Raw genomic sequence first — 21,978 nt, forward strand, 5'->3', positions numbered from 1 at the left:
AAACAGCACCAACTGCGCGGTCTGAGGCATCAGATGTCAAGGCAATGGGGGCATCTGGCACTGGATGTGCTAGCATGGTTGCATTTGCAAGAGCTTCCTTGGTGGCAGAGAATGATCCTGACATTTCACTGGACCAGTCAACAATGTGCTTGGGAGGCTTGCCCTTGAGGGCCCCATACAGGGGTCGCATGAGGCAGGCTGCTTGTGGAATAAAGCGATGATAAAAATTCACCATACCCAGGAACTCCTGTAGGGCCTTCACTGTTGTGGGGCGTGGGAACTGCAGCACCGCCTTCACCTTTAAGGGCAGTGGGGTTGCACCGGCAGAAGTGATGTGATGGCCGAGAAAATCAATGGAGGGCACCCCAAACTGGCATTTTGCTGGATTGACAATCAAGCCGTGCTGCTGCAATTGAGCAAAAAGGAGGCGGAGGTGTGACATGTGTTCTGCCTTGGATGTACTGGCCACCAGGATATCATCAAGGTAAACAAAAAGAAAAGGCAGATCACGCAACACTGAGTCCATCAACCGCTGAAAGGTTTGGGCGGCATTCTTCAGGCCGAAAGGCATTCGTAAATATTCAAAGAGGCCAAACGGTGTGATGACTGCCGTTTTGGTGATTGAGGATGGACTGGCACTTGGTGATATCCTCGAATGAGATCCACCTTTGAAAAAATAACTGCTCCTGCCAGGTGGGCTGAGAAATCCTGAATGTAGGGAACTGGATACCGGTCAGGCGTAGTGGCATCATTAAGCCGCCGGTAATCACCACACGGGCGCCAGCCTCCATTGGCCTTGGGAACCAGGTGCAAAGGCGAGGTCCAGGGACTGTCAGACCTACGAATGATGCCCAGTCTCTCCATGGAGCTGAACTCCTCCTTTGCTATCGCCAACTTTTGTGGGTCCAGCCGGCGGGCTCGAGCATGCACAGGCGGACCACTGGTAGGTATGAAGTGTGTCACATTGTGTTTTATGGAGCCAGCCAAAAACGTTGGCGTTGTGATGTCTGAAAACTCCAGCAGGAGTTGGGCGACATCATCAGCCGGTGAAAGGAGAGCGGCCAGTCTTGTCGATGTAGCGGTGGTGTGCTCACAAGCCAGTGAGCAGAAGGTCTCAGCGTTGACAAGCTGACGGTTACCCACATCCACCAGCAGCCCATTAGCACAAAGAAAATCAGCACCCAGGAGCGGGGTGGACACCTTCGCCAACACAAAGTCCCAAGAGAAACGTTGTCCAGCAAAGCACAGTGTTAAGGGGCGTGTGCCAAACGTGGGGATGGGGGTGCCATTAGCTGCTTCAAGGTTGGGGCCCAGTTTGGCTGCTCGGATATCCAAGGCTGACGCCGGCAGAATGCTGACCTGAGCTCCAGTGTCACAAAGAAATCTGCGGCCAGATATAGAGTCAGTAATGAACAGCAATCCGCTGGAAGGGCCGACACTCAGGGCTGCTAACGAGTGGCGGCCAACGCGTTTCCCGACCAGCTACAAGGTGGCAGGCACTTCTTTGCTTTGTTGCCGAACTTGCCGTGATAGAAGCAGAGACTTGACTTCTCACGGCGGGCCACAGCGCTGGCGGAGACAGAGTGTGTGTGCGGTTGATGCATGCATTCCTCCCAGGCAGTGCTGGTGTTGGTAAGGGGCGTGACTGAAACAGTCTTTCTCCCAGCTGAAAAAAAAACATCAGCTTCTTTAGCCAATTCACGAAGGTTTGCCTTTACAGAACTGGCTAAAGGCAAACGAATCTGGTCTGGGAGTTGCTGCAAAAAAAGCTCTTTAAAAAGGAAACATGGTTGATGATTGCCAAGCAGAGCCAGCATATGGTCCATTAACTCAGAGGGCTTTGAGTCTCCAAGCCCAGGGAGAGATAGGAGCTGCCGGGCTCTTTCTGGTTCTGACAATCCAAAAATTCCTTTCAGGTGCCCTTTAAGAGTGGTATATTTGTCCCTGGCTGGTGGGTTTTCTATCAGGTTTATCACCCGTGCGGCAGTTGAACCCTTCAGAGATGCCACCACATAGTAATACTTTGTGTCTTCTGCAGTTATATCCCTGATGGCAAACTGAGCTTCAGCTTGCACAAACCAAGCACTAACATTTTGCTCCCAAAACTCAGGCAATTTGAGAGCAACTGCATTAGCCATGTTCAAAAAAGTTTCAGAAAAACGTCCAAAAAACTCACTTGTCAGGGTCACCAATGTAGTTGTTGGTTTGAGGGATATGAAGAAGGACTAGGAGCACATGGTTAATGTGTAAACAAGAGCTGTGTTTATTGCACACTCTGCATTCACTTACTCATTCACACTTCCTGGTCGCCTTAAATACACCTCATCACCCTGCTAAGGCACCTGGGTAATGTAGTGAATTCGCCCTGATCACTCAGTGGGTGTCTAGTCACCACAATATCATCCTTAATAAATCATTGTATCCTGGCCTCTGTCTCTGTTTCTCTGGGGTTCCACCACATTTGGCTTTTCCAGTTTTAAGGTGTGCATAACACATAGCCAGCAGGTTTATGGGAATGTTGTATTTGTACTTGCATTTTGTCATTGTATTTCTCTCCTGTGTTTAAGTTTTTGTTACCACTCCCTTGTATTATTCCCTGAAATAATAATACAAAATTGATCACAAAAAAAGAAATCACTCACTCATCCAGCAGGAAGGGCGTGTCCATGTACAGCCAGTTTCTCATGTCCTTAGCTGTTATATAGGAGGGGACCTCCACCGGACGTTTCAGCAACATGAACGCCTTCATGAGCTTTTTCTGCAAAAGAGGGAGACACACATTAAAGTTTTAACAGTTTATCTCCTGTGCATTTGTGCCTGACTATTGTTTCAACTTACCTCCCCGTGGAATAGGGCTGCATAATCATAACCACCCTCCATATTAACTGTGGTCATGGTAACATAAGGGAGGGAGAAACATGAAAAACCAACGAGTTAAAACAGCAAGTAACTATAAAATATAGACACATATAAAAAAGATTATACTGAACATGTAATTTCTGATACATTGGATGAATAAATACCGAATGAAGAACAATCAATAATGGTTATTGATCGTGAATACTTGTGAATACTAATAAAACGCAGTGACAAACGGATTTCGCTAGAGAGTCGAGTATATTCTGGCAGGTCAAAACTTCTCTGAGTGAACTTGACCATGTGCGGAATTTTAAAACATTGTGACTACATGATTATGATACGTTCTGAGTCAGAACTTCTGATACTTTATTGCGTGGGTCGCTGAGAGATTGTGTTCTCATTGGAGGGTGACAGCGCCACTCAGTGGTAGATGAATGTTACTGCACCGTAACTGGACTGAGATACCATCTGTTTGAGGGGGATAATAATGACCATGACTCTTGAGAGTGGGCCTGTCGCCTAACGGTGTTTAGTTAATTACAACTCCAGGTAAAACACATCCAGACTGAGGAGCTCATTAGAGGATCCATAAAGGTCCGGAAAATATTAAATTAAATAAAAAATAAAAAATATATAAATTAAATTTCAGAATAAAAGTCAACATTTCAGGATAAAATACAGGAAAAGTTGCCTACAAGTTTGCTGATGAGGGCAAATGGTAGCGATGAAAACAAATTGATTATTTCAGCTTTGCAAAATGTTCAGGCCCTGTATGTTTTCCTTGATACTGTTGCTCTACATGCTATTTGGTGTGACTACGCTTGAGTTGTGGACTGTGGAGATTTTACAAAAGATGAAAAGTAATTTTCATGTTAAGATTATATTGAGTGATTAGAATCTTGTTGAGTATTGACTACTGCAATTGTACCCTAGTTGATTGAGGCATAAATTAGGCCTTATACCAGTCCATAGACTTTTCCCTTGACATTTCCTCTCAGGTTTTCTTCATAATCACAGCATTCTTTGGCACAGGGAACATAGCATCCATTAACAGGTACAGTAAAAGAAAGACTAAGGCTATGAAACCCTTTTTTTATGAGTTATCATAAAAGTTATTAATTCCCACTCTGTATTATTTTATACAGAAGAGTGGAGCTTCCTCATGCTTTCTCTTATTCCCTCTAATTTTCTCTCTTTCTGAACTAGTTTTGACCCAGCCTCTGTGTACTGCTTTCTCAGTCTTCAACCCCTTCATCATGGGAGGACTCCCTATGAATTTTAACGTATTGCACTTAAGAAGACGTCCAGGAAGACCCAGAAGCAATGATTCAGTAAATGTGTTTGTGTTGTATTCAATCTATTGTATTCCTTGTATTCCATATTCTTCTTTCTCTCTCTCTCTCTCTCTCTCTCTCTCTCTCTCTCTCTCTCTCTCTCTCTCTCTCTCTCTCTCTCTCTCTCTCTCTCTCTCTATCTCTCTCTCTCTCTCTCTCTCTCTCTCTCTCTCTCTCTCAATAGAAAGTACCAGATCATTTGTCTTTCAATATATGAGCTACTGTCCTTGGAGAGGGGTGGTATACTTTTTGACAAATGTATATTTGTAAAAATAAAAATTGTTCCAAGGCCATAGTGGCATAAGTTGATAAGATGAAACACACTGAGCAGGAATTTAATGAATGTTTGAAATGCATTCAATACTCTAATGAAGTGTGTAATTAATAATTGCTTACCCATCATTTGGTACTTTCTAGTAGGGGTGGGGCTGTTTAAACAGTTCTCTGACTGGAATTAATGGGGCAGTGTGGCTGAGACTGGGTTACAGGCTGATTGCCTCTCTGGGCATTGTTAAACTGCAGCCATTTTCAGCTTTGCTTTTTAATGTTTTTATTAGTGTCTTTTTGTAATGATTTCTTGCAGTATTTTGCCAACCAACTCTTTAGAGCTATTAAAAACCTACTAGAAAAATAAAACAACTTCAATTGTTCCCACGATTCACTTTTACTACTCCACCAACACACTGACTAGCCACCAGTGCCACTCATAAAGACTGAGGCCTAGATCCAACTTAGAGCAATACAGAGAATGCAACAACATTCACAACATTATGAGCAATGAGGAAGCAATACTGTTTGTGGCAGGGTGACACGTCTGTTACACACTCGCCGGTGTAATTCCCCTACAAAGATGCAAAGAGTGCACCTGCTATCTTTCCCATTAATTACATTTGTGACAGGATGAGGGGCACGTAGTCAACTAGGGTGGGGCTACCAGGCACAATACAGTTAGAAGATGTATAATGTCCTTAATTCGATAAATAACACATCCCATTGCATTGAACATTTCAGAATGTTGAAGACTTACAACACCTAATCTTATGAAAATATATGAAAAATACATGAGGATAAACTAGCACCCTAAAAACCCAAATGTTGGTTATTTTTCAGTTTAGTCTTATTGTAATTGTAAATAAACAGCCAGGCTTCACCTTGATTAAGATCTAGTCTTGGACTTGGGCCATGTTACACAATGGTCATTCAGATTCTGAGGTTATCCATAATCAATGAAAGGATCTTCGAGGATTCAAAACACTGACCTAAACACTGATAATAATGCACAACTGTGTTAGTCCTCCTCAAGCTACTGTGGCTCAGGATCCACAAGGCCACAGATGTCCCCTTCATCCCCAGAGTAAGCGGAAGAGGTTCCCATGGTTTCCCCAATCTGTTTTAGTACGTTTCATTATCCCCAGAGGAGATCCTTCCTTGTCCTTTGAAGGGGTCATCTAAAACCCCAGGTCAAATAGCACTAGTGACCTCCTCCCCCTCCAGCAAAATGAAACAGAGTCCCTGGTGAGCCTGTTACCCTCCAGCCAGTCTCTGAACTTTCCCCCTCCGTTGTTCAATTCCAAATCAACACCTAGCCCCTATACCCTAGGCACTCTTGTAGATCTGAGAGGACTGGATAGGTGGGAGCAATATGATGACTTTTCCGCCCCATCAGAGTGCGAGATGCAGTCTCATCATATTGCTTATATCTTTGCAGTCTTCTTAGATCTAAAGGAGTGCCTATGGGGCGTAGTGACTAGGGAGCAATTTGGAATGTGTCAGACTTTGGAGGGAAAACAGGTTGTGCAATCATTCCAAATCCTTGTTCTCTTAGCTGTACCTCACGTACCCCACTTAGCTGTACCTCACATCTGTGTTACAGGCACTCACCACTGTTCACAGTGTTTCAACAGTGAACATACCGGTAAATGTGTACAACAGTGTGTCAGTTCTTAGGCCTCACCTGGTTAAATAAAGGTAAGGTAAATGAATACAAAGTATTGGTTTGTTGGGTGTTTCATGAGCTCTGAAGCCATCCATGTGGACTCAACCAGTAATGTCCTCATGAACATTTTTGCCAGCATTTGTATTGGGAGATCTTCTGCATAGAAACACCTAAAAACCAATGCTATTTTCAATTTTCTAAAATCAAGGCTTGTCATTCTTCACCTAATGAAATGTTTTCACTTTTGAAAAATTAGTTTCAGTCCTGTTCTCATTGTATTACTCACACTGTATGACTCACTGGAATACATTGACTGTGAAATTATGAATCTTCTTTTTATTTATTTTTAATTTTTATAAAGTATGGCTTAAGAAAAAGGTGTGTGTCCTTGACTGCCATGAAAACAGATTCCCATGGCAAATTACTATAAGTTTACTGCATGCTGCGTATTCATAATGATGTACCAGTTGAGGTAAACAGCAGTCTGCGTAGAAGAAGAGGAGAATATCACTGATGAAACCTAAGCTTTCATCCAACATACACTTAAAGGAAGTGTTCTTATAAGAAGCATCAGATGGTTTTCTCATAACTGGATACATCATAATGAGTCATAGGATATAAATTCCAAAGGACACCACAGAAGTGAGCAACATCCTGAGTCGTACTCTGGAAGACTTGTCCTTAGCACATAGTGACTGTTTTGATGTATGAGTGAGTGAGTGAGTGAATTAATGGATTGATGATTGGGTGATGCACTTTACATCAAGGTTGCCCTCAAAGAGTATAGTTTATAAACCATAATGAATAGTTGTTACGTATTAGTTCAAATGATGTGGTAGTTGCTTGGTGCTTAAATGAAAGAGCTCATTATGGTTGCACTGTTATTAATTCTTTATAAATGCATTAACAAACATGTATCATTTGTACACCAAACTATGAAATCTTTGTTAAACCTCTATAAAGACAATAGAGCAAGTGTACATAACTTATAAGCAGTTAACTGCATATAAGTTATAAACTGCTAAAACCCTGCTGTTGCCGTAGTAGATTACCCTTTACCCAGATACAATTCAACCTTTCACTTCTGTGGAAACACCAGAGGCTGCTTTGTAACTTGATACAGCCCTGAAACCATAATCCTCACTGCAGAGGAAATGAGGGAGGGAAATCTGATGCCTTAAGAGCCTGGTTGGATCCATCCTATAGGGATTTGGCGCGACCATACGCCTCCCACTACAGGAGAAACAGTCCATCAAATTCTGGACATTGATGGCATGGATTGAATGGTCCACTTGAAAAAATACAAATGGAGAAGCACTCACAAATATCAATAATGTGTTGGTTTTGTTTCACTGTTTATTTTCAGCCTTAGAATTGCAGAATGCACCTATGCATATCATGCATCATTCAATGGATGATGAATGATAATGACTTGTTTCCTGGACATTGTTTCCTTGCAGGGAAATGGACAGCAGACCTCAAGTTAAGGCAGGACTGGGAAACAGTTAGTTATTCCGAAAAAAGGGTCTGGTTCATTGAGTTTCAGTCTTTATCTGTGTCTTTCATCAAGATTATCCTTGCCACTGTTGCATTTGGCCTGCTCAGTGAGTGCTCACATATTGGCTCTTTAGCATTCTGTGGAACCATGTTGTGAAAAGCGCTCAATACTACCAACGACTGGGTCGAAATGTGATTGATCAGGGTAGTGCTGTATGCCATAATGGTTTGCAGCATTTCCTTTAGTGGTGGTTTGTAGTTGCTGTTGTGATAGTCCTGTTCTCCATGGTATGTTAGTAATGTAGACTCCCCTCTCCCTCGCTTCAGGAATGCAGAGTATGCCAGACACCAGACCCACCATGGTATCCTCACCAGGCCACCCAGCCCTGCTTCAAACACCTCAGCCCATATCAATGGCCAGACTAGAAAAGCCCCTTTTGTACAAGAGAAAGGGGAGTTCATTATCTCCAACTGATTTGATGGAAAATAACCTCATGCTCATAATTATTTTTACTAATCAAGTGATTATGATTAAATTCATCATAGGAGATGTTAAAAGATCTTAAACTGTGTGATAACGTTACGATTAAGGCATCCAAGTCAGAAAATGGGAAGGTGTTGGTCAAGGAATGCATACAGATCACATTTCAGAGAGTTTAACAAGCATCTAAAGAGTTATAATTTGCAACAAAAACAAGAGGAAACGGAAGCTGTTCCTCCATACATTACATTAGATTTTACACAAGATTAAAAACAATTGGCAATCCGTTGACTTGGGTAAATGCAAAAAATATTTTATATGCTCCAGATAACTGTAGGCTATGGTTTAGTGCACATTTTCACTATAGTCCATTACACATAAAAGGGACTCGACTGAATGTAGCATAGAACTATCTCCACCTCTCTGCTGATTGGTGATGACTGACTTTTTGCCTAAGAGAAAGATCATTTACTTTAGGTTAACTAGATTTAAATGGCTCAACTAAGTGAATTTAAATTTAGCTGAGGCCATGAAAAGGAAACACAATGTCTCAAACTGTAGCCTTTCCCATACAAACAAAGACCAACATTTATAATCGTGGATTTATAATTTAGTTTATATTGTATCAAAACATTTGGCTTTGTCAATCTATACACTAATTAAAGTCCATATGTCACCAACTGCAGTATGTAAACAAAGGCTGCGTTCGTAAATTCGCTCTGAGAGCGACTGTACGCACACTGGGTTTAGCGTCATAAAGGGACCAAGTAATTTGATTGGACAAGAGGCATTCCATGAGTGCTGATCAGATTTCCAGAGCGTATTTACGAACACAGCCAAAACTAGAGAGGCGTAATTTTTGGAGACAGGCATTATCGTGGTGATTGCTAGCGAAACAGAGTCAGTCATAATTAACTGCACATTCCAGTAAATGACTTAATTTACGTTGGCTGCAAGCGTGGACAAAGTCATAATTTACTGTTCGTTAGAAACCGCTCAGATGAACTTGGCTAGCTATCATAACGCTGACGTCTGTTTCCAAAAATAAAGACTGTCTTCAGTCGTGTTTACTTTCTGCAGTGTCAACTTTCATAACGTGTTGTGAATCTATCTAACGTCGTGGAGCAATGTTGAATCACTGTTGAATTTTGTTCCGATTTTGAAAGGAAATTTAGCATTAAACGTTGTTTCAGCTGACATTATTTCAATCACATTTCAACGTTGAAGGTCGGTCACGTGCGAGCTGAGCTGTGTGTGCGTGCGTGTGTGTGTGTGTGTGTGTGTGTGTGTGTGTGTGTGTGTGTGTGTGTGATTGATTGATTGATTGATTGAAAACTTTATTAGAAGATTTGCAGAAGTAGGTACATGAAAGTACATATTACATACAAGGTCAACTAACAGGATAAAAACCCAAGAAAGCCACTGGCTTATTTCAATTGGGGTCCTTGATTCTCAATTCATCGTGTGTGTGTGTGTGTGTGTGTGTGTGTGTGTGTGCGTGTGTGTGTGTGTGCGTGTGCGTGTGTGTGTGTGTGTGTGTGTGTGTGTGTGTGTGTGTCCACCCTGTCTGCAGTATACAATTTTAATGACAGAATGAAGATTGACTTGAGAAGGTTCCTACAATTAACATACTGTGGGCCTAATAGGGTTCCACTCTCTCCATCTCCCTCCCCTAAGCACTGAAAGACGAGGTCCTCCCAGGTCAAACTCTAAGCACTGTAGATGAATGAAGAACTGTATGAATTAATAACATACACTGTAAATTATTAACATAACAACTGGATTGCACAGATTGGATATAGATATGTTCCTAATACTTATTTATTTACTCATTTCTAATGGCTTGTTTCCTCCATTATTCACAATGAACCAAAGACAAGAGCTAGAGTAGATACATACTTGACGAGGCCCATTGCAGACACAGTGCATTTTTAAAATGTCTACCAACGTCCTCCCAAAGTGTCCCCAAGGCCCTTGCTACATTCATTTTGAATGTAGCAATGAATTTAAGATGTATTATGATCACCGCCCTGGCCTCATTATGATTCCAGCTACTGTCATTTATTTCATATCGATAGACACAAAGACATACACAGTTGTATCTTCTTATTTTTTATACCACAACGGGATATCAAACGATATCCTCCATTCGCTCCTGACCTGTCATACAATTCATCTATAAATCATCTCTCCCTATAACCATTGGGCTGGTAGGGGGGGATGGGATGAGGGGGAGGGTAAAGAATGTATGGTATGCGCAGACGCCAATAAAACAAAACCTATAGGGAAGGACACATTGGCCTTTCCTAATGTTCAGGGGCTATTTGTTAAATAATTCACATTAATATGTCTGGGTATATATTTTTATACATATTTAATTTCTTGCGCATTCTTAATTACGATAATATCCTTAATCTACTGCAAGATGATTTAACCCTACATTGGAACCCCCCCTCCAGTGGTGAATGGTTTCGTCTGTAGTAGGTGGGACCCTGGAGCGGTCAACAGGACGTCGTAGATCAATGAACTAAACGAGTTTCTGAGTTTGACGAGCCTATCGTTGGGATTAATTGTGCATACGCAGACAGTGTTGGACAGATGTGACAACGACACAAGGATAGTAGGGAGGATCTAAATACCCGGAGTTTATTCTTATCCAGGCAATATGTGGATGTTTCGTCAATTTACAACTGGATTCAAATAAACGGCTCTGCACGTAAGATTTAGATTCATTTTGGAAACAGCGATTTTTTTTTATCGGGATAACTGGAATAAACACGATGATCTTTGCAAATACTGCCAACCCATTGAAGACCGTGTATCGCAAGCAGGTAGGCCGAAAAAGCTCTTCGATGTTCCGAATCGGTGCCTTCCTTTTCACGCGTCAGATTCCTGTCGTAGTCGTGCAATGTTGGCCTTTATTGGTGCCATTTCGTTACAATCATGTTATAACACCGGTGACAGTCCGAAGTCATGTTGTGCGACTGTCTATTACAGCTCATCACCAGCTCATGGTGCACAATACTGTCCCAACGGCCTTGTCCTTGAATTAGTATGATTATATAACGCCACTTATTGCAGCTCAAAACAACGTTATAAACTGACAGATGGATGAACTTAGTGTGTTATTAAATGCACCTATATTAAATTATTATGTGTACCTATTTACTGATTAAGGGAAGGAGAGAGAGGGAGGGGTGGGGTGGAGGGAGGGGTGGGGGTGGGGGTGGGAGGGAGGGACGTTCCATAAGGTCCAGGTACTATACTGCAAAAAAGGCTAAACATCTACACACAACACCTAGCTGTACATTTGTTATATTGCTCTACACAAGTATAGTCATCCATATCCGGTCCAGACCTGCATTTACAACTGTTAATATTGTAGATCAGAATATGATGGGATAGATTGCCTAGTTTAGATTGATAGGTTAATTTCTAGCCTTTGTGGCCACACAGGTCTGACACTATAGTTATACAATTAGGGATTGTTTGGCTAGGATTGAATGAATAGGGAGGCCTAGGATGCATTGGCCCACAGAAGGCTTTCCCCATGCACCTGAGTTGCTACTGGTGAGTGGCCTGCCAATGTGGGTCAGTGTGCTGGAGTGAACATGGCTGTCCATGCATCCATAATGAAGCCCTCTCGGGTTTAAATATTGAAGCAGGGGTTTTCCCCCCTCTACTTTCTCAGTGAGTCTTTTCCTGAAACAAGATGGGAGTCATTCTGTATTCTGTTGGTTGGTTCGCACAATAGCCTATCTTTCAGTCAATAAAGAACATATTTACATTAACAGGGTGTGGCAGAATTATCGGACATTCACAGATGAAAATGGCCTGCTGCTTATAACGTGATGTTGATGGTTTTTTCGGAATGGGTTTTGTGGGGTTGGAGCTATTTTAATGAATGAGTAAGAGGAAGGAAATGCTTTGCAGAGGAGGATATGGTTTGGCTCTGTGGATGTACATGTGGTGGTGGACTCCTGCTACTGACACACTGTCGAAACTAGGGTTGGGCAATACCATATTTCCAGATATTACTTGAGAAACTATAATAGCATAATAATAATAGCATTCATTGCGTATGGTGGAGATAAAGCAAAGAGCAAGCATGACTGAACTGTAGTGGTGGTGTTGTAAATAGACAACACATGTTTTTCACCACAGAATGCCCTTGTAGTTATGCACATGTCTGGAGTTTTGAGCATTTTCACAGGCTGTTGACTGTAAGAGAACAATATGACGATTATGCTCCCAATATCATCATCCTCGGCCCAACCCTAGTAGGAACCATGGATTCAGAGCCTAGACAGCACTGAGTTGAAGAATGATGAAATACAGACAGAGACCGACATCATTGACATACTATAACATGTTATATGCTGTATATGTATGTACTGTATGTATGGCAAAAATAGTGCTTTCTACCCACAAATGGGTTACAGTTAACCCTAACCCAACCCTTAACCCCATACCTTATCATAACCATACTTATTCTAAGAACATAACAATTATATTCACTACATGGCCATACTAGAACAGACAGAATTGGGGGATATTATCAGAACTGTTGAGTGAAAACAGGCTTTATGATAAAGCCTGTTTTCACTCAACAGTTCTGATAATATCCCCCAATTCTGTCTGTTCTAGTATGGCCATGTAGTGAATATCATTTTTAAAGTCAAGTCTGGATTTGATATGAATGCTGCTATGTAGGCCTACATCAGATGTATCACAGACATCCCATGTTGTCTCCTGGTTGCACCCAGATTATTAACCCAACCATTAACGATGGTCGTATCTCCAAGACCAGATGGGGAATTTCTCCACCAGTGGAACATGGAATAGCCTGGCGATGGCCTGCCCAGGACAATGTCAACGAAGAATTCTCAGGAGAATGAACATAGCGTTGCGGTGGCAGATAATGAATGTAGGCTATGTAGCCTAGCGTTACCAGATACACAAGGGTTTTGGTTCATAGCAAACACTACGTTGCTTAAAAAACCTAGCTTGCTTAATTTCAACTCGAGGTGGGATGCAATGCCGTGGTTTGCGTGTGAGAAAGTAGATACATGATAGCCTATGAAGTTAAGCCTCGTTGACTGTGCTGTGGGTCTTATCTCTGAAGTGGAGGCATTCACCTTGAGTTAAATCATGAAGAACATCATGATAACATGTTGTTTCTTGTCTGTATTAACATTACTGTAAGGGGTGTGCTGTGTACAAAGTGATCACGTTAAAACTTGACACTACACTGGTAGCTGATGGATTTACTGTAAACCCAGGGTCACAAAGGCGCTGTAACACAAAGATGCACGCCTCAGACAAACATCTTAGGCTGGTAAACACCAAACCCAAGCGTGTGTGTGTGTGTCTGTCTGTGCGTTCATATGCGCGTGTCTCTAGGAGGGCTGATTTGAGTGTGATAGTGTGTATGACCGCCTCTTGTGTCTCTGCAGTCCTACCCCATGGCCCCAGCCAGCCCCAGCACGGTGAGCAGCAGCAGCAACAGCAGCACCACGGGCTGGGACCAGCTCAGCAAAACCAACCTGTACATCCGCGGGTTGCCCCCGGCAACCACCGACCTGGATCTAGTCAAACTCTGCCAGCCGTGAGTAGACACTACTACCTCACACACACCCAGAAACACCCACCCACAGCCACACCCACACCTTTAAGGTTAGGCTCGCTATTGTGAATTATAAACTATCTAGGCCTAATTCTAATCTATCTTTGTTTCTGTGTCATTCTATATAGCCTATCTCTTGACGAGAGTAGTCTTGTCTATTCTATATTGGCTTGGCGTGAACACAGGAGTGATTGTCATGTTTGGTTGAATTTCCCTTCGTTCTGCCTCCGGCTCTACTGTATCACAAGCATATGGAGAGAGGCATCCAACCATGTTACCAGCGGCAACAGCAGCTGTTTGTGTTTTGTTTGCCTGTGTTTTGTTCCCAACGGTGCTCTGCACAAAGCAGAAATGAAAGAGCCTTTCATTGTGACCGGGCTCAAATTGAGATGTTAGCCAGGCGTTTAGCCCGCATGATGCATGTCCTCAAGATACCACTTCCTCAAAATGGGTTGGCATCCGTTCAACTCTGGAATGTTTTTTTGTTTAAGTTTCAGGAAACTTTATGGGCCTACTATTTTTCATGTAACATGGCAGTTAGTCTTGTTGACATGCAGGTCCACTATTCCAGGAATCCATTCTTCTCTCTGACTCATGGGCTGGTTACATTCAATCCTACCATAGTGATATTTATGTATTGTCTTTGTTTAAGCAACTAGGCCTGCGCACGTTGCTGGAGGCTTTTCTTTGTTTAACTTTAGACAAAAAGGGTAGGCGACGTTGCTCTGTTGCTTAGGTACAGTAGTTTATGCTGTGTATTTGAGTGCCTCCCACCCCTTTTTATATGATATGAGCAGAGAAACCATGATATGTCACTGTCTGTTTGTTATACAGCTTGCTAAGACTAACTAGGCACAATTTAGTTTTCATTCAGTCATTGTGGGCAGGATAAACTCCCTCAGTTGATCCAACTTGTTTTAGAGGTTATGATAGGTCATGTCATGTACACTGAGTGGATAAGATCAATAGACCAACACATACTGTAGTTGACCCTAGGCTATGTTCAAATGGCCGGGTAAGGCTGTGTCCGTACATTAGTGAAATCAATGAATAACTAATATTATTAGGAGTAATATTTTTGTAACACAGATTGTTCTTGTGTCCCTAGGTATGGCAAGATCGTATCGGCTAAGGCCATCCTTGATAAGACAACAAATAAATGTAAAGGTCAGTACACTGCAACTTACTCTAACATAATTTAATTGCTCATACTGTACTGTTTATTGTGGCCAGTCAGCTAAATATAAGATGTTGTCAGCGATCTAGAAATTACACTTTATTATACAAAATGTGTAAAATGTAATGAAGTTGTAGTAAATCCCTATGCATCTGTGCTTCCACAGGCTATGGGTTTGTGGACTTTGACAGTCCAGCAGCAGCCCTGAAGGCAGTCCATGCCCTGAAGACGAGTGGAATACAAGCTCAGATGGCTAAGGTATGTGTGTGTGTGTGTGTGTGTGTGTGTGTGTGTGTGTGTCAGCATCAGCAGGGCTGTCACATGACCCCATCTGACTGGCTGACTGACTGTTCTGGCTGTGACCCCATTCACGTTCACTGCAGAAACCAGATGTCCTCCCTCGTTGCCAAATAACCAGTCAGTCCACACGCACAGGACAAACAGCTTTCTGCTCAGCAAATTCCATTTGGTACTGACTCCGTCACCTAGCAGAGCAGGTATAAGTACATACAGTATAAGCTTTGGGCAGAACTCTGTGAACATGTATGCTAATCCCCTAATCACCAACAATTAGGTTAGGCTGTTTGTTTAGATAATTATTCGCTAAAACTGAATCTTCTGCCCTTCAGCGACCTATAGTACAATTTTAGCGAATCCTCGACTCTTCCCTTCTGGTAAAAAGTGGAGAATTTCTCTCAGTCAGCACATTAGCCCTAGTCCCTGCCTCTGTGATCCTGGTTGGAAATGCTGGGTAGAGAGTTCATTGATGAAGGATTTCTCTCAGGGGACCTGTGTCTGGCTCCCCTCTTTCTGCCGAGGACAGCAGAATGCAGTGTGTATGGTAGCTACATTACTGTTCTACCGTTTCACTGGTCGGGGATGCTTATAGGGAGAGTGGGTCCTCAATCAGCTGTTTAAGTTGCTTGAGAAAATACGTTAACTTATACGTTAACTGCAAGGGGAGAGAAGCAGTGCAACTTTGTACGAGCCGATCGCTGGCCAAATCACAACCGATTTCCATGTGCATTTACTGGATTGTCATTGGCGGAAGACCCCTCATGACCCGGGCATGACATCCACCAGAACGGAACTCTATGTGATCATCTGGTCAGAACAACGTAAAAACATAGCTTTTGTCGAATCAATTTATAATATTTTTCCAGAGGCACTAGTCACAGTGCGTCAGCGCATGCTTTGCCCTTAATCTGCATAAAATATCTATTTTAGGGCTCTACTGCTGAAATGGTGGGGTTATGTGGCTGTCATCTTTTCAGAGTGGGGAAACCCCTCTGTCCCACTTAATATAAATTACAACTTAAAAGCCATGGTGACACTGACGCTTCACAAATCATTGATTTTGAATTCCTCATATTCAAAGGGTGTTTTAACAGCTTCTTACATCTGGTGCTTTTCCTATAGCGTGACAACCCTTTTGCCAACCTTCTGTAGCTTCATTCTATATCATATGGCATGACATCTACCTATTAATGATTTGTGAACAATGTACATATAGGATATTGTGTATATTCGGTTGTTAAGTCTGACGTCAAAAGTGACGTTTAGACATTTCCGGTTCCAAACCAGAAATTCCCCGCACCAGAGTACCTCTGAACTACAGCGGTAGAATGACAGTTTAATCGTTTTTTAGACTCGGATCTATTCTTTCAACAAGGGACACAATACTTTCCCGTTTTCTCCATATTGTCAGGGTATGTGAGCCTCGGAAAAGCGCTATATAAATATAATTAATTATTATTATTATTTCGGCATTTCGAAGACAGCGCCTCAGCCAACGTTGGACCCGGAAACACGTCACGACTTAACAAGCGGATAGGCCTTATGACATGTTTATGAAGCCTCCATTTGGAATTAGAGTGGGACTAGAGTTGAACCAACTGTGTGTTCTTTCCCCTGCGAGCAGCAGCAGGAGCAGGACCCTACCAACCTCTACATCTCCAACCTGCCCTTGTCAGTGGACGAGCAGGAGCTGGAGAGCCTGCTGAGGCCCTTCGGCCAGGTCATCTCCACCCGCGTCCTCAGGGACTACAGTGGGAACAGCAGAGGGGTGGGCTTCGCCAGGTGAGCTGATGCCAACACTCGGTGACATGGCGACGGATGGCTCACTGCCTCACGTCAGATAGTACGTCGGCAATGACGCCGTCTGTCCTAAGACAATGGGCAACGGCTGGTTTGTAGGTTCAAATCCAGTATGGGTTTTGCTTTAGATCGCTTTACATTGAATGTGTGTTTGATAACTTAACAGTCTACATAAAAGTGTTTTCCAAAAGACCATAGATCTAGATTAGATGAAAAAAAAAAAAAAATGATTACACTTTATTGTCATTGAAAAGCGCTTTGAGTTGCATTTCATGTACGAAAGGGCTATATAAATAAAGCTTTACTTACTTACTTACTTACATTGCAGAGTATAAGTACCAGACCACAAAATGCAGTTTAGCATTTAACCAGAAGTGCAAATAGTGATAGTGCAAAACATGATATTGTAGACAAAATAGGATATGTACAGTTATGAAGTGATAGGTACAGTATGGTAGGTACAGTAGGCAGTAGGTATACACAAGAGATGGATTATGGTTATGGTTATGTACAGTTAAGGTAGCTATGTACAGTATGGTGTATACAGATGTGTAAATTAGAGACTAATATCAAAAATGAGGTAGGCCTATGTACAATATGTGCAAAAATGGTGTGCAAAGATAGGTACGTGCAAACAGCAGCAGTGCAAAGGGTATTGAGTGTCCACAGTGACCAGGGGTAAGTGCCAACAGCAGTAGTGCAGAGGCTAAATCTACATTATTATCAATGCTTTATCATTGAACATAGTTGTCTTCTTCCCCAGGATGGAGTCCACAGAGAAGTGCAACGCAGTGATCTCCCACTTCAATGGGAAGTTTATCAAGATGGTGCCAGGAACTTTGGGTAAGAAGATGCTAAAGGTTTATGATGATGATGGTGGTGATGATGATGATGGTGGTGATGGTGATGATGATGATGATGATGATGATGATGATGATGATGGTGGTGGTGGTGGAGATGATGATGATGATGATGATGATGATGTGTTCCGTTCCTCACCAGCGCCCCCTGAGCCCCTGCTCTGTAAGTTTGCTGATGGTCAGAGGAAGAGGCACAGTCACAGTCCGTTTGTCCCCAACGGACGGACATGGCCCAGGGAGGCGGAGCTGCGACTGGTAAGTGTTGTCTGTCTGTCTGTCTGTCTGTCTGTCTATTTATCTGTCTGTCTGTCTGTCTATTTATCTGTCTCTGTCTGTCTATTTATCTGTCTGTCTGTCTGTCTCTGTATGTCTATTTATCTGTCTGTCTGTATGTATGCCTCTGTTAGTGTACCCACAACTGTAAGGATTATCTCCCTACTAGCCTGTGATGACTGGTCTCACCAGGTTCCTAGGTTCTCATGTCCTGTAAGTGTTAGGGTTCATAAAACATCAGAACCCTACAGGGTTAAGCTTCACAGCATTCATTTGTAGCACATTGTAGGCTTTGGATGAAAGATGATCTTAGTGATGCAAAGTATGCAGGAAAATCACCTTTCAAGTCAGTTAAAAGGTGATAGTGAGAGTCTCAGAGACTGAGCTAGTTGAAATACCTCTGGCTAATCTCGTAATAACAGTGCAAATTCAGAACAAACAGATGACGTCACTGCTGGTGTAAGGCCCATTATTAATCCCAACGTGTTCCCAAGTGTAAACAAACGTGTTATTTCTTTGACCTCACCAGGGTGGGATGACTCTGGCCTATGATCCATCCTCAGCCGCTATGCAGAATGGGTAAGTTACTCAAGAGGGAATTACAGAGAGGTCTTCGATGGTAGTTCTGCTGGGATCACTAACCAAGCATCCAAATAACATGTAAAGGCTTTGAAAGACATTCAAATATTCGATATTGTATCCCGGAAAAAGAAATATGTGGGGTAAAGCTGTTGGGTTGTTGTGTCTCCTTGCAGGTATTACGCGTCTCCGTACACCCTGACTAACAGGATGATGGCTCAGACGGCCATGTCTCCTTATATGTCTCCTGTCTCCACCTACCAGGTACAATGTAGAGCCTTCTCCTATGGCCATATAATAACACTTCTGTTATGAACAGTGCTGCAGTCAGCACACAGGTCTAATTCCTGTCATGGGGTTGACCATCCCCCTCATCTCTCTCTCTCTCCCTTTCTCTTGCTTTCTCACTCCCTCTTTCTCTCTCTCTCTCTCTCTCGTTCTCTCTCTCTCTCGTTCTCTCTCTCTCTCGTTCTCTCTCTCTCTCTGTCTTTCTCTCTCGTGCTCTCTCTTTTGCTCTCCTTCTCTCTCTCTCTTCATTCCAGGTGCAGAATCATTCTTGGATGGCCCATCAGCCTTACATTATGCAACACCCGGTAAGAGAGAAGAGACAGCATCTGACTCCAGTGCTCCCCAGTGTGATATCTATACACGGAGAGACAGGACAGTGTGTTACTACATGTGTTACTACCGTTAGTCTTGGACTGACCCAGTTGAAAAACACAATATGTTATTTTAATCAGGGTGCTCTCTGGCAAACAAACACCCCCATAACTATGTGGGAAGAGGACCGGGCTGAGATCAGTTCTGGGAAACATACTATAACTCATGTTTGGAGGAGGGGGGGGGGGGTGTTCATCAATAGTTTTTCATTAGAATTCAAAAGGAACCCTCCCCCACTTGCTGGAGATGTCTCGTTTTTTATCTGCGTCTGTTACGAGGCGTAGTGGAATGAGTCACGAGGAGTAAGTGAGCCTGTTTCCTGTAGTGTAGCTGAGTCACAGGCCTCTCTCTGGCCTCCAGCTCCCACCATGCTGAGGCGATAGGCCAACAGGAAATTCCTGCAGCAGACAGGGTCCTAGGACTGAGGCCATTTGCATCTCTCCGACGAACAGATGGTTTCCAAGTCTCCGTGTCTCCTTTTTCCACCACCCCAATTTTGACATGTAAATGGTACATTCCCTCAAGGCATTTCAGTTCCTAGGGATGGCCTACTTGTGGATGAAAAATTAATGGGAGGCTTGTTCACGCCATCCTCTGTTCTTCGTCTGAGTAATGAAGGGTTTATGCGTTGTTTGTGACGTTTCAACAGTGAAGCTGTGACCAGTAAAGCCTGATCTTGTAAAAGGGAGGCATATCTTGCCTGCTGGGTACTCTCCATTGGCCCTCAGTGGAATTTGTTATGGCCTGTGTTGTAATATCAGCCAGTAACCCCCCACTGTCTGTTTCTGTAGGCAGCTGTGATGTCGCCCTCTGTGGACCACACCATGTCAATGCAGCCTACCGCCATGATGACACAGCAGATGGGCCATCTCTCACTGGGGAACAGCGGCGCGGTGAGGAGAATTCTGGGGGAAATCAATCAATGATATATGTATCAGGCACTATGCTATATACTGTATGTATATATGGGGATATATAGGCTAGAATCTGTTTGGAAATCAATGAGAGATATAGGATAATCTGATGTCACTAAATGTAAAATGAGTATGAACCAAGTATAGGCATTGAATTATCTTAATTAACTTAATACCTAATATGCATTGTTTTCCCCCATGTCACAGTACATTCCTGCTAACACAGCCATGCAAGGAGCCTACATCCCCCAGTATTCCCACATGCAGGCTGCTGCTGTAAGTCTGGAGATTTCTTTCTTTACTAATTTGATGGAGATTTGTTATTACTGCATGTTGATCTCCTCTCATATTTTCATGAAGTCATTTAAGCAGGAGTAGCCTCATAGAGATCCCCCCATTACTTGTTCATAACCAATTGATGGTTTGACTTGACCAATTGATGGATGAACCATTGAATGATCATGTAATCACAAAGTTGTAAACAGACGGTGGTAATAACCGCAAAAAAACAACAACAACAACCAGTGAACTGAGGGCAGTGTTCTTGTACTCCAGGAAAACGGCACGCAGCAGCAGGTGGATTCGTCCAACAATTCCTCTCCATATAGTCAACAAAGCAAGTAATGAGCAGGTATGGGTTTACTCATGAAGCTTAACAGACAACTGACCTTCATCAATATGTTCTTTTTGGGCCACCGCTCTTCATTGTTATCCTTTATTTGCCAACCTGTAAGAAAAGACAGAGTTGGTAGTATTATTATTACGCTAGCGGTATTTGTATATAGTGTAATATACTATAGTGTAGTATATAGTAGTTGGTTATCAGTCTTGTTATTAGTATCATTTGTGGTGGTTATGGTTTTAGTAATAGCTGTAATGTAAACTGTAAATAATTACTAATATGCAAAACATTTTTAAACAATTTAAAATATCTTCCCACTTACTGTCACCAGCTACTTTAAAAAAGATATATGTTATGAAATATTAAAACTTGTCTGTGCATGCCTGCAGTGGCTGCGTTCCTAGTTTCCGGGGTGGACACAAGCTCCCATTGGATTTTCACTCACTCAAACATTTTCTAAAAACCCTCTTATCTATGGTGGAGGTCGTTGTAGTATACATTTCATCACTTATACAATCCATCACTTTTTGGCTTGAGGCGGTATTGATGGTGCCATATAATCAGTAAGGAAGGAAGTGTACATCTCACGTCTTCCCTACCTAAAAATAGATGAATTGTATAGGCGATGAAATGTATAATACATCGTCTGTTTGGTGTTGTTTTTGTCCATTTCAGATGACCTCAGTGAGCCCTAATGGATGCTGTGGGCGATGACAGATGATGTCACATTGAGGGCAGTCTCAGCCGCTGTTGATGGACCAGACCCGGGACCCTCTTTTGCAGCTTCAACCAAACATCTGTGGAAGACGGAGTCAACAGAAACTACTACGGCGGAGGATGGAAAAAGGTGTAAATGGACTAAACTAATTATTCCCAAAAAAGAAAGATACAGAAAAATAGGTTTTATTTTGATAACGAAAGACGTGTATTTTCTACCAAGGATTCTCAAGTTGATGCAATGGGACACGTAGGCCTACCGCGTGATGTGATATTGAAAATGCATGCGATTGAAAGTTTGTTTTTTTCTATAAAAGATTTCAATGATTTTTACAGGTAGTTTATT

The 21,978-nt window shown here is 42.5% G+C and overlaps 1 protein-coding gene across 1 annotated transcript; it reads left to right on the forward strand.

Moving 5' to 3' along the window:
- Positions 1 to 10,709: 10,709 nt before the first annotated feature.
- On the forward strand, positions 10,710 to 21,629 carry rbms1a (RNA binding motif, single stranded interacting protein 1a; the record flags this gene model as incomplete). Its single annotated transcript, XM_080527339.1, has 13 exons — positions 10,710 to 10,938; positions 13,564 to 13,715; positions 14,842 to 14,900; positions 15,077 to 15,168; positions 16,832 to 16,989; positions 17,771 to 17,850; positions 18,010 to 18,122; positions 18,670 to 18,719; positions 18,896 to 18,983; positions 19,262 to 19,312; positions 20,171 to 20,272; positions 20,501 to 20,569; positions 21,591 to 21,629. The coding sequence occupies exons 1-13, from the start codon at positions 10,888 to 10,890 to the stop codon at positions 21,627 to 21,629; spliced, it is 1,104 nt and encodes a 367-aa protein (XP_080383465.1). The 5' UTR covers positions 10,710 to 10,887.
- Positions 21,630 to 21,978: the final 349 nt, after the last annotated feature.

The sequence above is a fragment of the Nansenia antarctica genome, assembly GCF_963989245.1.
Source record: "Nansenia antarctica genome assembly, chromosome: 3".
Classification (NCBI taxonomy): Eukaryota; Metazoa; Chordata; class Actinopteri; order Argentiniformes; family Microstomatidae; genus Nansenia; species Nansenia antarctica.